At 47.6% G+C, this 16,657-nt stretch overlaps 6 protein-coding genes; 4 read left to right on the top strand and 2 right to left on the bottom strand.

Moving 5' to 3' along the window:
- Positions 1-63: 63 nt before the first annotated feature.
- On the top strand, positions 64-1,776 carry GSBLH_T00001112001 (uncharacterized protein; the record flags this gene model as incomplete). The annotated part of the gene is made up of 1 exon (XM_013039455.1): positions 64-1,776. One exon carries the CDS (start codon positions 64-66, stop codon positions 1,774-1,776), a length of 1,713 nt encoding a protein of 570 aa, XP_012894909.1.
- A 651-nt stretch (positions 1,777-2,427) lies between these two features.
- Positions 2,428-3,702, top strand: GSBLH_T00001111001 (uncharacterized protein; the record flags this gene model as incomplete). Its single annotated transcript, XM_013039454.1, has 1 exon — positions 2,428-3,702. The coding sequence occupies one exon, from the start codon at positions 2,428-2,430 to the stop codon at positions 3,700-3,702; it is 1,275 nt and encodes a 424-aa protein (XP_012894908.1).
- Positions 3,703-3,746: 44 nt separating this feature from the next.
- GSBLH_T00001110001 (uncharacterized protein) lies at positions 3,747-4,768 on the bottom strand (the record flags this gene model as incomplete). XM_013039453.1 has 5 exons in its annotated part: positions 3,747-4,103; positions 4,134-4,205; positions 4,238-4,369; positions 4,400-4,474; positions 4,504-4,768. The coding sequence occupies 5 exons, from the start codon at positions 4,766-4,768 to the stop codon at positions 4,003-4,005; spliced, it is 645 nt and encodes a 214-aa protein (XP_012894907.1). The 3' UTR covers positions 3,747-4,002.
- Positions 4,769-5,922: 1,154 nt separating this feature from the next.
- GSBLH_T00006200001 (uncharacterized protein) lies at positions 5,923-6,510 on the bottom strand (the record flags this gene model as incomplete). Its single annotated transcript, XM_013039452.1, has 6 exons — positions 5,923-5,971; positions 6,003-6,056; positions 6,133-6,209; positions 6,239-6,295; positions 6,327-6,412; positions 6,441-6,510. 6 exons carry the CDS (start codon positions 6,508-6,510, stop codon positions 5,923-5,925), a joined length of 393 nt encoding a protein of 130 aa, XP_012894906.1.
- A 341-nt stretch (positions 6,511-6,851) lies between these two features.
- GSBLH_T00001109001 (uncharacterized protein) lies at positions 6,852-7,711 on the top strand. XM_013039451.1 has 3 exons: positions 6,852-7,051; positions 7,084-7,403; positions 7,434-7,711. The coding sequence occupies exons 1-3, from the start codon at positions 6,946-6,948 to the stop codon at positions 7,578-7,580; spliced, it is 573 nt and encodes a 190-aa protein (XP_012894905.1). The 5' UTR covers positions 6,852-6,945; the 3' UTR covers positions 7,581-7,711.
- Positions 7,712-7,727: 16 nt separating this feature from the next.
- On the top strand, positions 7,728-8,221 carry GSBLH_T00006199001 (uncharacterized protein; the record flags this gene model as incomplete). The annotated part of the gene is made up of 2 exons (XM_013039450.1): positions 7,728-7,837; positions 7,870-8,221. The coding sequence occupies 2 exons, from the start codon at positions 7,728-7,730 to the stop codon at positions 8,219-8,221; spliced, it is 462 nt and encodes a 153-aa protein (XP_012894904.1).
- Positions 8,222-16,657: the final 8,436 nt, after the last annotated feature.

Below are 16,657 nucleotides of genomic sequence, written 5' to 3'. Positions count from 1 at the left end.
GAGTGTATTCTTACCAAACTCCCTTTTTTGCTTTGCCATACGGATGTCAATCTAATCCATACTATGGTGGCGAGTACGTGGTGCCCTTTCCTTTTCAAGCGGTCCAATATCCTTTACAGGAAGGAACAACGGGGTATATATCTGAAGCGAATTACCCTGCGATTCATGTCAATAATTCTACAGCGACAGGTACACTCCGTTGGTCCTTTTTACCATCGAGGCTTAGGACCCGTTTATTCCGGCCTAAATCAGGCCAATCTTTCTACTCCTGTTTTTAATCTCTCTTACCCTCTTATCTCTCATAATGTACAACAGAATGGTTCTCATTTTCAACAGTTTACATCAGCCAATTTCCTTCAGAAAATCCATGAAAGTAATTCGAAACCTTCTTTCGATTCCCCCAACTCGGCCAGCTATTACTACCAGCCAAGCCAGTTCTTGTCGAGTCGCACGTCTCCTTCCGAGCTGAAGCGTCCCCGCTCCTCGTGCGACGTATCTCCGCCATCCAAGGTCTCCCATGATGATGACCTTGTCAAGATGCTTTGCATGCTGCGTCTCAACAAGCGCGACTCCTCTCCCTCGCCCCCGTCCTCGCTTCCTCCAGCGTCCTCGACACGTGGCCTCAGCCACACGATCTGTCCGTACTGCCAGAAGCGCAACCCTGTGGAATCGTCGAACCCGCCCGCCACCTTGACCTGCTTCGCCTGCAACACGTCCTTCCCGCTCGTCCGTCGCTATCTGCACGACTACCAAGGCCATCTCGATGCGGACGGGTCGTTGGAGCTGCCGTGTCTGCGCGGCGTGTCGGACCCCGCGACCCGTGAGGCGAAATTGCTCGCCTACACGAGCACGGTGCTGTCGGGGCGTCGCTGCAGCTTCTCGACGCAGATCCGGGAGATCCAGAAGCTGCTGAGCGCGCTGGTGGCGAAGGTGGACAAGCGCGTGACGCGGGAGCTGCACCACGTGGAGGAGGAGTGCCAGCAAGTCGTGGAGAGCTTGCTGGGGCGCGTGGAGCAGTACTGCAACGGCGAGCTGCACTGCCACTGCCTGCAGCCCGCCTTCGCGCAGCGCCACTTCATCCAGTGCGACGTCTGCGATCTCTGGTTCCACACGAGCTGCGTCGGCGTGGACTCGCGGAAACTCGCGGGGATCGCGTCGTTCGTCTGTCCGTGGTGTCTGGATCCCGCGCAGCGAAGCCAGGAGCCCGCGCAGCCCGAGGAGGCGAAGGCCTGCGTGTGTCCGCTCTGCGACCGTGTGTTTCCGCGTCCGTGTAATCTGTCGCGCCACCTGCACGCGAAACACAGCATGAAGTGGCACACGCACGTGATGCTGCATCTCGATGTGAACGACTATCTCGAAGTGGATCCGAAGGCCTCCAATCTCGCTCGGGGAGCCATCACCCATCGCGTCTGTGAGGGATGCTACGCCTCGGAACATGCGACCGAGGAGTACAACATGACCAAGAGCCAGTTCCGCTTCCTTCTGCGGAAACTCCGAGTGAAGCCGCCCCAATGGTGGGTGGGGAAGGAGGTCCGCGTGTGGGACGCCCGGACGGAGAAGATGGTTTTGGGGGTGATTAAATGCATTCGGCCACGAAGTGAGTTCTGCATCAAGCTGAAGAACGGATCGACTATGATGGTAGGAAACTTATTCGACCCTCAGTATCGAATCCGGCTGTTGATTTTAAATGGAAACTTCGAGCTTGAGTTGCTTTATGCTCTCCCTACAAAGTGGATTCGCGATGTTCATTCCGATGTCTGCTTGTTCATTAAATAAGAGTTAGTAAGGAGGCGGTAATGCGTCTCTGATTATGGATATTCTGATTATTTTACCTGTATTTCTTTCTTGTCTCTATGTTGTTTGTGACACATCTTAGCTTAGACATTTAATTGGGGAAGGGAACGAATCATAGGAATCATACTATAGTGGGAGTGAAAGAAATCATAGAGAAATAAGAGTAAAAATAATCGTTATGGGAAAGTAACGGAAATGATAATAAGTGGGAGAAGTGAATAAGTCTTAATAAAAACAAAAACTAAGGGTTCGTTTAGTATGAGATGAAAGTGGAAATAACTCTCGATTCCAGAATCGAAAAAAATACAGGGATTCGACTTTCCATCCTCGATCTGTACAAAGGAAATGGCATTGATTTTCGAAATATCTTGTACAGCACATGCGAATATCGATATTATACCCTCTCTTTGAGTACGATTCAAAATAACGTAACAATCGCTTGATTCTCAATCTTCCTGCAGGAGAAAAATGTCTCTTGTTCACCATCGTATTTTCTTTATCTAGCCACTACCTTCCTCACGATTTCACGGTGTAACAGTATCTTTCGTAAAGGGCAAAAATACGAACGATTTCTGGAAAATGAAAGTGCGTCATCGTGAAAACATAGTTCATCTCATAATTTATTTTGTAAGCATGAAATCTTCTCTTCTTATTCTTGCTCTCTTGAGTATTGCCCTTGCCGATAAGTGGGCTCTTTTCGTTTCTGGTAACAACGGTTACTACAACTACTGCATTACCTCCACCATTTGCAGAGGTTACACCATCCTTCACGACGCTGGTGTTGCTGAGGATCACATGGTGTACCTGGGCTTCAATGATGTGTTTGACGACAAGAGGAATCCTTTCGCTGGAAAGATTTTCACTGATCAGGATCCCGAGGGACCTGGTATTGATTACGCTGCTGGTTGCCGCCCCCACATTGATTACCCCGATAAGATGGTGAGCGCTGAGCTGTTCATGGCTACTCTGAGCGGAGACAAGGAGGAGGTTACGAAGCTGACCGGAGTTGAGAATCCTAAGGTGATTGAGTCTGGTCCCGAGGATACCATCTTCGTGTACTACATGGATCACGGTGCCATTGGTTTCTGCGAGGTCGGAAAGTCGGAGCTGTATGAGGACGTTCTGATGAAGACCATCGACAAGATGTTCGAGAACCATCAGTACAAGCAGCTGGTGTTCTACTTCGAGGCTTGCCACTCTGGTTCGATGTTCCGCAAGCTGGAGAAGGGCAAGAACGTGTACGCCATGACTGGTTCTGATACCGAGCACTCTGCTTGGATGAACAACTGCCCTCCCAACGATGTTGTGAACGGAAAGCACATGGGAACTTGCTTGGGAGCCTGGTTCGATAACTTCTGGATGCAGGAGGTCACTGACAACGGTGCTGAGCTGACCAACAACGAGATGTTCAAGATTGTCCACGAGAAGACTGCCGCCGAGACCGACCAGAACGTGTCTCAGTTCGGAGACATCGACACCATCGGAGAGACGCCCGTCAAGGAGTACATTGGTGACTACGTCCCCAAGAAGAAGGTGGTCATGGAGCCCAAGTCGATGGTCAAGTACGAGGATGTGCCCAAGCACCTTGCTATGTGGAACGCCATTCGTGCTGAGCCCAACACTCGCAGCGATGCCATGGCTGAGCTGGAGAACGTTGTGAGAACCGAGGCTCGCAAGGACATCATGGTGATGCGCGCTGCTCGTGAGTACTTCAAGGACGACAAGCTCGCTGACGCTGCCACCAAGACCCGCCCTGCTTCCTACAGCCAGGAATGCGTGAGAGACATCACCACCTCCCTGATGGCCGTGTGCGGTTACTCGCTGCCTCTGCGCGACACGCATGTGACTGTGATGGAGAACATTTGCGCCAAGGGTTACGTCCAGCTGGACTACACCAACATCTGCTAAAGCAGACGAAGGATATGGTTGGTTGTTTGTTGAACAAAGACGCGTAAAATGTCACAATTTCTTGCAGATCGATCGTAATATAGCGCTTGGGATGGCCCGCAGTGTTCAAAACGCAGGAGTGGTTCTGATAGGTGCCCTTCAATGCACTGACCACCAGAGATTGCATCGGCCAGTCGTCTTCCCAGAGCGCGTCGTGCTCATCGAAGAACTGGATCTCGGAATTGACGTCGCTGACCTCTAGCGTTTTCACGTTAACGAACGCGGAATGAGGCAGTCGGACATACTGCAGCTTCGGGAGATCTAGAGAGCACCCGGCCGCCAAGCTCTACTTTGAAAAATGAGAATGGTGACGGACGGAAAAGCCCCTTCAGGAAAGGAGATTCGCTCCAGCTCCACCAGATCTACAGCTCGTCGCCCCATCGCACGCCCACTTCGGAATTCGAGCAACGGTCCGCAGTGGAAGCAGTCCTTGCCGAACGAGACCCGCCGGAGCGAAGACAGGCCTACGAAATGATGGGCGGGAAGGCGAAGCGACCTGCGGCGAAACAATTCACCGAAGGATTGCTGACCTCCTTGAAATCGCCCTCCTTCTGCGCAATCAACGGAAACAGCGTCGTGGATGTGAAAGATCCGTCCCCCAGGATCACCGATTGGACCGACGGGAACACTATTCCTCACGCCCTCCCCCCAAATGGACTTTGAAAGCAGAACGTGGGAGACAACTGGAAGCAGTTTCTTCCAATCTCCATGGTTTTCAGATACGTCATGGGCACTAGCCTCGATTTCCTTCCCCGTTTCTACCTTCCACGAGGAGGGAAGCCGTCGGGAACGCGTCATCCTCCACGACCATCGATCCCTCGCTCGCCGTCTTCATGAACGCCGTGCTGATCCGCAGAATCGACGCATCGCGGAACGACTCCTTTCCGAAGTGCACGCTTTCCAATTCGGGCGCGTTCAGATTCAGTTCTCCCACACATTGGCACGCGCGACTCCCCACAAAGAGCGTCTTGAGCCCGGACGCGTTGGTCAGCTCCAAAACCCCGAACACGCCCGGCGTCTGGACCATCGCGTCGTCCTGAATGGTCAGATGCTGCAGGCTGCGGCAGCCAATCAGAGAGAGCGATCGGCACTGCGGGAGGCTTCCCTCTTCGATGAGGAGCGACTGGAGCGTCTGGCAGTTGCGAAGCAGAAGCGACCGCAGCGCAGGGAAGTGGCTCCGCTGAATCGTCTGCCGCTGGGGAAGCGAGCAGTCTAGCGATCATCGAAGAAGGGAAGGCGAACACTCCAGGACGAGAGTTCGCAAGAAAAGATACGGCTCTGCGAAGACAAAAGGGGAACTGGAGAAACTGCAGTCCTGCACAGAGGGAGGCAGCGCGTTGCGGAACTGGACGGGATGAGAGATGGAGTAAAAGTGGAGCGAGCGAACACTGCAAAGCGCACAGATCGAATCGACGGCGGGCAGAGACTGCGGTTCGGCTGCGCTCTGCGCGTCCAGGCCGTTCCAGCAGTCGATTTCCTCCCCCATCATGCGAGCCATCGCCGCGTACAACGTCGGCGGTTCCTGCGATACGAAAAGCGTATTCACAGCAAACGACACGCGAAGACACGGGTCCAACGCGACCACACTCTCTGGAATCTGCGAGTGCGCGTCGAGTTCGATCGAAAGCGAGCTCTGCGTGAGGTTCCACGCGTAGAGGAAGCTTTGGAGAGCTGACGAGAGCGGAATGGCCTCGTCCCCCACGCGCACGCGCGTGATTCGCTTGACGATCGCGCCGATTCCGCGCGCAGTCGGGTCCGAAACGAACGGAATGACGGGCGACACTGCGAAGTGCGACCAGGGCCGCAGCTCCGCTTCGATGGCGACGTCGCCGGTCCGGACCACGCCGTGCGCCTGGCACACGCCTTGCGCGAACTCCGCCTCCACCGACACGCCGTGAGGAAGCACCAGGCGGCCAGGGCCGTGGGGAACGCCGTGCAGCACCGGGCCTTCGTAGTAGTAGTCCACGTCGTAATACACCGTGGCTTGGGAGGGAGGAGATGGGCTGGTCCGAGGGGAGATGATGATGATGATGATGTTGTTGTTGTTGTTGTTGTTGTTGTTGTTATTATTGTTGTTGCTGTTGCTGATGATCTCGCATTTCTTGTTGAGGGGAGTGAGGAAGGGTTCCAAAACGTCGGGAAGAGAATAGTTCACTTCATGAGGGGTACCGGAAAGCTGGATCATAGCGGGGTCGAGATTGCTGCATTCTCTTGTGAATATATATAGTAACTAGGAAGTAAAAAACAAACGAAAAGCCCACCAAACTTGATTTGTTGTATATCCAGCTAAGAAGCTTAGAAAGAACTCTCTGTCGCTACCTATCACAAAGCCTCCGTAGCCATACATGAGATAAAAAGGTTAGACGGTCGATTAACACAAAAGAGCCCTACCGGTTATTAATAAAAAAACAGAAAATTCGTACGGGGTACTCGGCTGATATACATTTCCAAGTTAAATAATCACCCAACTACACAGAAGAACCATTTCGCAAGATACATCGTCTTTTATAATTCTGTGGTATTCTTTACGACATATCGGGCATGGATAGCCATACTACACGATCAGAACAGCATTACACGAGTACTTTCAAATTATGCCAAATGCATGCTAAACAAAATCGGTGAGTGCACTCCTCAATCCTTGAGTCGGTTGGGTGCTCATAGCACAAACCTATATGAAAATCACGCAACGAACCTACTGCACGTAGTGTTACTTTCTCTAGGATATGCTACATATCTTTTGGCGATACTTTCAAATGATTCTGTCATAACAAAGAAATAAAGTATGCTGCTACGACTCTCAGTCAAAAAGTTGGTGGGTTTACGTGTTTGACGAAATTCAAAAATATGGATGTCTTGTCAGCGATTTCCAACAAAAATCGAAAAAGAGACGTAACACATCCTAACTTTGTGCTGTGTGCATAACCGCGATTATTCGTTTTTTCGGGTAGTCGTAGAGTATACTCTTTATACACTAATAAGAATAACGTGTTTGGAAATTGGTGGGCAAGGAATACAAAAACACAGCGATTACACAAAATTAAACCACCCTTGAAAGGGAGTTTCACCGATGACATGAGATGCAAGATTACCATTTATTCTAATTCGCTATTACTAGTTCGAAAAGAACAGACAATTATGGAAGCTACGGCTGCCGAGACTCCAGCGGATGCCGCGACTGGAGTAAAGTCTGTGAAGTGTTCCATGTGTCGTAAAGTCAAAACGAGCGACCATTTTATTAACCCTAATTCGGACACTTTGTTCCACGTTTGTGATAACTGCCGCTACCTAAGAAAGACGAAGTATAAGAGTAGGTGCCTCTTCGGTTGTTTTGATGGGTAGAGAAGCGTGTGAGGGTGGAGCTGGAGAGGCCCTCAAGTGGATTATCTCGGAATCGGGACTCTAATGGGTTACGTTCTACACGTAACAGCTCAATGTCAGGAAGGAATTTTCCGTCCTCTGCCCGACAAATTCCAGTGAAAGAAGAAATTGGGGGTAAGTTATCACCTAAGAAACTAGCATTCACATCAGTGGTTCCATCAAGAAATTGGGTCGAAATATCTGATGAGAACCATCCAAACTATGTTCCTAAGAACCGGAAAGTGTGTATCTTTACCGACGCGCAATATGCCGTAAATCATCCGTATTATCGATATCAGGAGGTGTTATCAACATTGTGTACGCCTCCGCAGGTGATATATAACAATGATGAGGAGTCCGTTACCGTTCTCCATTCTTCCATTCCTCCTACACCACAATCGCTTATTTTTTGTTGCAAAACTTCGGCCTATGGAAACCGGTTTGCGTTCTATGACCGATTATGGATGAACCAGTCGTAATTGGGTCTTGCAAGATTTGCGAACGGCCTGGATTGATTGGTATTATTAATTATATAATGTAGTTGTTATTGCTGGATCTTCAAGATCTTTTTCTTTTAGAATATCAGTCTCTAGTTGCTAATTGTGTGTGGACGCTGTTTGTTCGAAATGCTTCCTTCTCTCTTTTGCGCCTACTGCTTCCAGGAGATACAGGATGCCACGCACATTGTCTCTCTGCAGTTTTCGCCCGAGCAAGTCGTTACCTTTCACCCGAAATGGTGGAATGTGTCTCGATGACGATCATTCATAGCTACAAATCGTATCGAGCGAAATTCGCGCTTCTGCAAAATGTGATTCGGTGCATCAATGACGGAAGCTATATCGTGTTGACTGGTGTCGATTGTAACGTGCAGAATCGGCTCGAACAAAAGAGGCCACTCGCAACGCTTTCGCTGGCCGTGCCTAACCAGTCGGAGAGAGACTACGTGTGCCCGATCTGTTTCGAACACGTTGCGGACCAACTCCTTCTTCCTTGCCATCATCGTCTCTGTGCGGAGTGTTTGCTCGATTGGAGGCGAAAATCGCTACTAAAGAAACACAAGGGAACGCAGTGTTGTTTCTGCAGACAAACAATCCAAGATATCGAAGTTCTGTCCCTTTAACATACTTTGCAAGTTTCATTGTTTCCATACACCATCACAAGCTCATTCATGTACCTCAGACAACTCTTAATTCTTTTGTCGTGATCGGAATGCAGGTAATCCAAACGATAGGACGAACTACTCCTCACTCCCCGTTCAAAAAAACTCACCTTGGATGTAAAATGTCATTCGAGAACGAATTATGTAAAACGTAAAACACATGGTCTACGATGTCTCTTCCCCCTCACTCCCCACTTGTGAATCGTAAGTGTTCGATCATCTGCACCTTGTTGCAACCATAATTCCGAAATTCGGTATTAAACCAGATGAATTGGTACTCGCGCTTCAACATGACGTACGGCTCTTGAAATCGGTTGGGAAAACATTCAATCCGGCTGATCTGCGGCTCGTCCGTCTCCAGCCAGTCGCGCGAGAGATACAGCTGCGTGTGAGAGAGAGAGAGAGCGAAAGCCGAGTACATGATTTCGATTCACTCCGCCCTTCTCGAGGGCGCAGCGTCGCCTCCGGACGCATTTGCGAAGCTCCTCTTTGGTGCTCGGGAACAGCTGGCTCGACATGTACGTGCAGTTCTCCAGCGTCTGGCAGATCCGCGCGAGCCGCTTCGATCGGAGGAAGATGGACGGCACGATCACGACGTTCTTCTCGTTCTGCGTGATCGTGGAGTTAATGGAGGTCAGCTCCTCGTACAGATTGGCTATCCATCAAAATCTCCGCATTCCGCGCACGCGCAGGCCACATGTCCATATCCGTAACGAGGTAGTGCGATGTCTGAACGAGCAGGATTCCGAGGTTGCGAAGCCAGTTGATGGGGAATCCGGAGGAGATGGAGTTCTTGATGACGATGAGAACGCGCGTGCGGCTGGGGAGAATCAGCTTGGCGAGCTGCGGGGGAATCACGTTCCGCGAGTGATAGCAGTACAGCACGAAAACCATTGGACTGCGGTCAGAACGAGAGAGAGAAAGAGACGCCTACCCGGACCAACGCTCTTGGAGATGGGGGATGAAGAAGATTCGCGATGGACTGCCGATGAAGCGATGGAAAAAGACAAACGTGAGCACGGAAACGAAGGTCACATCCATGGTGTCGACGGGAGGAAAGCGGTCTTTCGACCAGTGGATCGGGTAGGGGACAAGAGTGTTTTCGTGGTACAGGAAGCAGTTCGTGCAGATGACGTTGAATGGAATTTGGCCGCGAATGCGAAGTGCTAGTGGCTGGGTAGGGAGAGAAAAAACGTACGGACTGTAATGTTAGGTCCCAAACTTTGTAACTGTTCCTTAGAAAACTTAAAAAACTTGTTCTTAATGGACTTATTCGTAGGTGGAAAAACAGAAATTGCGGGCGGCTCGCTAGGATTCGACCTAGCCTTATTGCTAATAGAATCTAACTTTTCGCTCATAAAGCAAACGCTAAGAGTCAGCAAGTCAGAATGTGCAGGTGTACAATCGTAACCAGCTGAAGAGCAGGTTGAAAATCAAACTATTCATTTCCGAGCATTCTTCCGACGTTTTTGTTATAATAGATGGAACTATTATCGGGAAAGGTCGAAAAAAAGGTAGAAATCTTTCCTTGTCAGGTACTGGCAATAATTCCCTGGAGAATTGGAGAGAGCAATTAAAGGCATTCTCTCTCCTAACAATAGTCCAAGTTTTCTACATGGGCAAGTGAATGAAATACGTACGGTTAAATGTATATTGGCCAGTATTTGAGAAAATTGAGAAAGAGGTAAAAACAGAATAGAGTAGCAACTACACATCAACAAACCAGGTGACTATTACAAAACTATTAGGGAAAATAGTGCTATGAAAAACGATAAACGCATAGAATAGAGCTAGAAAGAAACTCAGCCAATCTGTAGTAGTAGGAAAATGGCGCATAAAGCGCGAAAAATTTTTCGGCCTTTTTTCTGCCATTTTTTTCCTGACCTCCTTTTTTCTACCTGACCTCCTTTATTTCTACCTGGTCACCTCGAGTACCATGGCGCATAAAGCGCGAAAAATTTTTCGGCCTTTTTTCTGCCATTTTATTCCTGGCTGCCTTTTTGACCATTGTCTGCTTGCCCACCTCGAGTACCATGGCGCATAAAGCGCGAAAACCTTTTCGACTATTTTCTACCAATGTGGTAATTGTCTGCCCTTTATATAATGGTGAAGAGAGAAAGATTATGCACTACTCCATGCTTATTCAAGGCTCACCTACCAACGGCTCATTCACTTGGATCAACCCGTACAAGTACAAGAATCCTTACATCACTTCCATGACTGTCCTGTTTCGACCCAAGGATGCCCAGGCTATGTTCAACAACGTGGACACGACGAATGTGATTACTAACAGCAATGATGAGACTGTGACGATCCCTGCTGGTTATTACACGATCAGTGAGATCATTGCCTTGCTCAATACCATGACCGATACTACATTCTCCATATCCACGAATGCCTCGTCGTTCGGTTGTATCTGGATTCAGTCTCCACACACCATTGATTTCACAGATGCACCTGACATTCGTGAGATCCTCGGCTTCGATGGACGAACGGTCATTCTACCTGCTTCGTTCAGTGGATCGAACGTGATTGATATCACGCGAAATCGACAAGTGATTCAGGTCTACTCGACGATCGTGCGATCATCGGACCTGAAGATTGCCAACCAGAACAACAACCTGCTCACCACGATGATTATTGACGATCCAACGGCTGACTATGTGCGAACTGTGGAAGACGTGTGCATACCAATGATCACTCGGTTTGATCAATTGATGTTCGTCTTCCGCGATATGGATGGCAAGATGATGCGACTGAACGGCGAATTCGAACTCCAGTTGACGATTGATGACGTGTATGATGAAGTGCCTTCATCGATTGCCTCTAAGAATCAGTTCTCCATGATTGAAGTGTTCGGCAATACCACGAAGAAGGAAGTGAAGCTGGACAATCCTCTCTCATTCGATCAGTGCTACATCTCGTCTGTGTCGTTGTATACGGACTTCGTGTTGCACAACGTGCCGACTGATCAAGTGGTGCTAATCAATGCTGGCAGTACGATTCAAGAGATCACGATACCACGCGGTGCATACGACATCGAAACGATCATTGCAAAGCTGAATGCAAGTGATGCCCTGTTCGAATTGGTGTATAGCGGTGAGAATGCGTTCCACATCACGGTAGATCATTTCTACATGATTGATTTCACGAATGCACCAGAGATCCAATCGATCCTTGGTTTCGAATCGGACATCTTGGTGAAAGGAGTGGATAACCCGAAGCGCTACTACATGTCTTCCTCGTGTAATCACGTGGTTGTTACTGATGGCAGGGAATCGCACATGTTGACATTGCCTGTCGGTTACTACACGTTCTCCGAGTTCATCGAGGCTGTCGGTGCTGAAATGGTGAAAGTGCTTCCACTCACGTCCATGACAATCGAGGATGATCATGTTCGCTTCAATGTCCAAGCAGACGGATGGTATTTCGATCGATCCAGTATTGACACGACGATCGATGGTTTTGGTTGGACTCCATGGTTCAAATTGGCATCAACGGTACGAAATCTGTGCATCGAACGACCTGTGGAAACTTCGTTCAACCCTGAAAGCGATTCACCACCTGATATGACGAATGATCAAGGTATTGGTGGTCATGCGTACATAGGATCAAACACCTTCATTGCGTATGACTGGAAAATGCGTACAACTGATAATCGGTTCCTGCTAAAGCCTCTTGTGACATACACGATGCGCCTAGCTGATGGCTCAGTACTCGATAGTGGTGAATTCTACATAACGGACGATACGTCTACCCCGATCAAGATGAATACTCTTACAACCACATGTTTTAATGAGCTCAATGCTCGATATGCGAGTGCTATGGAACTACCTCCATCTCACCAGAATGCGATTGCGTGGACGGTGAATGACAATAGAGAAAGCATGTCATGGACTGCGAAGGACTATGCACCAGAATTGGAATTGCATATCACATCGGAAAATACAGGTGACTTGGTGTCATCGAATGGTTCTTCGATCGGACCTTGGTATTCCAAGGATAGTATATATCACACGAGAGTGTTTATCGATACGACGAATTTTATACTTGGAATACGTGGATATGGCGAAAGACCTCTCACAATCCAACGAGGTCATTATAGCGCTATTGATATCGTGAATATGATCGCTAATGTGATCAATAAGATATATGTAGATGCATCTCTCGGAGGGTACTTGGTATATGTCATTGCAGATAATGGTGGTCGAGTACGAATGGGATGTCGAAATGGTACAGAACCACGATTCATATTGTTTTGTGATAATCCATGTTTCAAGATTATACCCGGACCATACGCTGAACCAGGTGGTGTGTATTTGTCTTGTTATTTCGAGTTTTATCGCAATTACTACATCAGGATGCCCGAGTTGACATCACCTTACGAGTTTGCGATGGCAAACATCGATGGACTGAATGTGACGAATATGATCAAAGGTAGTACGTATTCCGATCGTGCTGTGTCGATCGAATTCATACAACCGACACGTGTTACGTATGTGGGGAAGCAAAGCTTCCCCGGGGCAGCGAAGCTGCCCCACTATGTGAGGAATGATGAAGTTGTTGTTCCATCATTGGCTACCTTCGTTGACTGGGATCAATCTGAGTCGTACATGACAAATACAACGATTCGCTTCCCGTACGGAATGATGACACTGGACGAAGAGGGAAGCAGTGCTTCCCCCGAGACTGATATCACGTACACAGATGACGTTCAGACATTCACGTGGACCATACCATCACGGTTGACACAGGCTGACATGATATGGCACATGAACCAGTGTTTTGACTCGGCTGCACTTGACATACGATGGAAAGCTGAGACAGATGGGTACTACATTCACGCGGACTACGTGTTCTCGTTGAGCGGCAACCTTGGCACGATCATTCCCGCTTCAGGATCGCAATCGCATACATGGCGTATCCCTTTCGACGATGGTGTGTACTATGCCAACTATGGTCCAATGGTTGCCGAGTATCCTGTCGATATCACGAACGGTCTATCGAACATACAGCTGTATTGCAACATCGTGAAAAGCAAGACGATACCACTGCTTGCGAATGTCCCGATGGACAGCTTGTACAAGAATTACTTCTACAAGAATCGCATGTTGGTACCATGTTCTGAATTGCTTGATCGCATCGTGTACGAGTTGAAGGACGAAAATGGTGACCCGCTATCGTTCATTGGTAACGTGTACCTGCTAATCGGATTCACCGTTTCAGGAGGAAATAATAAATGAATCTAGTGTTCAACATTGCTCGAACGTACGAACATGAATTCACGAGTAACAATCTCATCAAAAGCGACATGGTAATCGATCGAGTGACTATGAAAGGAGAATCGCCTGGCACCTGCCTTGTCCTTGATCGAGTGAACAACATGCAAGAACGACGACAGTCTCCGTTGGTTGTATTGAACGAGGAGTTTACGGAGAATGCACACATGAACGTCGTGGTACCCAAAAGTCGCAAATGGTCATTCTCGTTGACCGATAAGACTGGTGCAACGATTGCCCTGCCAATGCCGATTACAGTGTGCATTCACTTCCATGTTCTCCAAAGTAAATGAGTCGTGCACTACCGGTGAGTGTGATTAACCACAATACAGTAATTCCGAAGAACAACGAACGATACCATGAAACGTTCAACACAGTGATCATGCCTCGTGACCTTGTGTACAAGATCACTTCGATTACATGCAAGATCGATACAACGTCTCTATGGAACATTCGTGCAATGAATGTGGTGAAGGTTCAAATGCTGTCAGGGTTTGAAATGGTGTACAACGTCGGTCCTGGCTACTACTCGATTACCGAGTTATGCCGTGCGATAGCCGATTCCATCCAGGTAGACGATGTTAACCGAGCATACTTGAACAGTGATGTGGCGACCGCTGTTGACCTTAGTGGCGCACCTGATTACACGAGTATCCTCAAGTTGGAAGGTATCGTTGAGGCAGGCATGGTAGCGAGTGAACCCTACGACATCACGAATGGCATGAGTGTGATCCGAATCTACAGTAGTATCAATGCTCAAACATTCGGTCTGAAGAGTCCGTTGATCGATAACCTGATTCATGTATCGATGGGACTGAACAACATGATCACCTGGGACAACCTATCGATCGATGTGATTGAACAATCGAACCTGGACTACATTGATTGGGTACTGACAGACGCGAATGACCGTCCGATCTCCTTGAATTCGAATGTGTACATCTCATTCACGATTTCGTGTTACACCAAAGTAAAGTAGGGGAGACGGCAAAGTCGCCCCACATTGTTCCTCCCATAGTAAATGGATGAATACGTTGCTACAATTCCAATCATTCGATACAAGCCACACAAAGTGAAGTCGAGAAACATGATGGACAAGATGTTGAATCGTTATTTCGATAAAGTCGTTGAAAGTGAATTCAATCAACAGCGAATGAGGAGCGAACAATGGCGACAGAAGCGAACCTTGTTTGATTCGTACATGAATCTCTCACCCGCTGAACGTCGCCGTGTATCCGTCTCTGACATGCGTGGATATCAAATGCAGCGAATTGACGATGAGAACGTACTGTTGTACTCATTCGAGGACAACGTGGTCTACAATGCTAAAATTGACAAACAATTCAACAAGATCATTGTCCAGTCTGTGAATCACGAGTTGTCTGACATGGAGAAACGAGCTATCTTTGATAATCCATTTGGATATGAACCTGTATCACCCTATCGTATCCGCTACCAGAGATCACAGGTTGGCGAATTACAAATCGTGAATATAACTGGTGATCTTGGAACTAGCATCAACGAAATGAAGAATGCTGCTGATGCCATAACGGGTGCAGCTCAACAGATGGGAGATAGTATCAACACAGTTACTCAACAGAATGCAGCGATTATCAATGATTTTGCTGGCTTGCGAGACGATGTGACAGAACAAGGTGATCCAAATCGAGATGTCCTGCTGTGGAATGACGATAATACTACGGCATATAAAAGAGGTGTGACACACACTACGAAACGAGGTAGTACGAAATATAGAGATTTGGTAGCTGAAGGTCGCGTTGAACGTGATCGGTGGTTGATCAAACCTGAACAACAACCTCTGAATGTGACGAATCAGATCGTACAACAGATGGATGTGACGTCCATTATCAACAAGTTGGATGAAGTGATAACTGTGATGAAGAGCTTTGATATCCAGGTGAACCTTGGCAATATTTATAATGCAATAGCTTATGTAGCACAACGAATCAATTTCCTGGAAGATAAGGACAAGGGTTATCCTAAGATGTTAGAATTGTTGGAAGGTGTACAAACAAAATTGACAAATACGAACGATGGAATCAAGTCGTTGAGTGATAAGTATGCTGAAGTGGCAACAAGCATTGCAACAGGAGATGACAATTTGATCCAGAAAATTGGTGACTTGGTAAATCAACAGAAGGCTGTGATTGAGGAGAGTAATAGATATCTGCAAGGAGTCGAAGCTCGTCTCCAAGGAATTGAAAACAAACCTAATCCTCTCCAAGGAATTGAAATCAAATCTGATCATTTTATAATTGCTGATATCCAAGCATTGATTCCAACGCAAAGTGAAATGCGAATCGATGGATTGACAGAGTTCATGACGAAGCAATACAATCATTTCTTGCAACAGTGGATAGAGCGAAACAGCTTCATTCAGAAATTCGTATCTGCTGAGTTGGCAAAATCGTATGAAGCAATTAACAAACGGTTGGTTGAATCATTCAATTGATTTGCACCTTTGTTTAGAGGTATTTCTAATAGAATAGCGCTTATGAATATGAAATTGGTAACTCTTGGTAAAGTTGTTGCAGAAGAGGGAAAGGCAACTAGGAAACAACTATTGGATGGTATGAATGCTATGGGTAAAACTACTGACCTGATAACAAATGGATTCAATTCCATGAGTAGCCAACTTGCTGATAATCAGACTAAAACTACTGACCTGTTGACAGAAGGTATTAATGCAGTTGGTAAACAACTCACTGACAATCAGACTCAGACGGCTAACATGTTGACAAATGGATTCAATTCCATGAGTAGCCAACTCACTGACAATCAGACTCAAACTAACAACCTGTTGACAAATGTTGGTAATGCAGTTGTTGATGGACATGCTCAAACTGGTCAGCTGATTACTACAATGAGTAATCATTTTGCTGATACTCAGCTGTCCCGGGAACAATTATATCAACAATTGTATCAGCAGAATATGAGAGGAATCCAGAACTTAATGGATGCCATTTGGCAATCATATGAATATTTCCGGAATCAGCCACAAATTCAACCTGTGATTGTACTGGACGGTCGTCAATCTGAAAGTGTAAATGCTAGTTTCACACCTCAAGCAATCGATCAAGTGAATCGAGCTGCAGCC

This window comes from Blastocystis hominis (genome assembly GCF_000151665.1).
Source record: "Blastocystis hominis, Singapore isolate B (sub-type 7) whole genome shotgun sequence assembly, scaffold_1".
Taxonomy (NCBI): domain Eukaryota; class Bigyra; order Opalinata; family Blastocystidae; genus Blastocystis; species Blastocystis hominis.
This window is presented reverse-complemented; position numbering and strand designations above follow the sequence as displayed.

Excerpts from the sequence above, each read along its gene's own strand:
- GSBLH_T00001109001 (XM_013039451.1), top strand. The coding sequence starts at position 6,946 with ATGTGTCGTAAAGTCAAAACGAGCGACCATTTTATTAACCCTAATTCG. Across the intron at positions 7,052-7,083 it reads AAGAAAGACGAAGTATAAGA|AGAAGCGTGTGAGGGTGGAG; the intron begins GTAGGTGCCTCT and ends TTTGATGGGTAG. Across the intron at positions 7,404-7,433 it reads CGTATTATCGATATCAGGAG|GTGATATATAACAATGATGA; the intron begins GTGTTATCAACA and ends ACGCCTCCGCAG.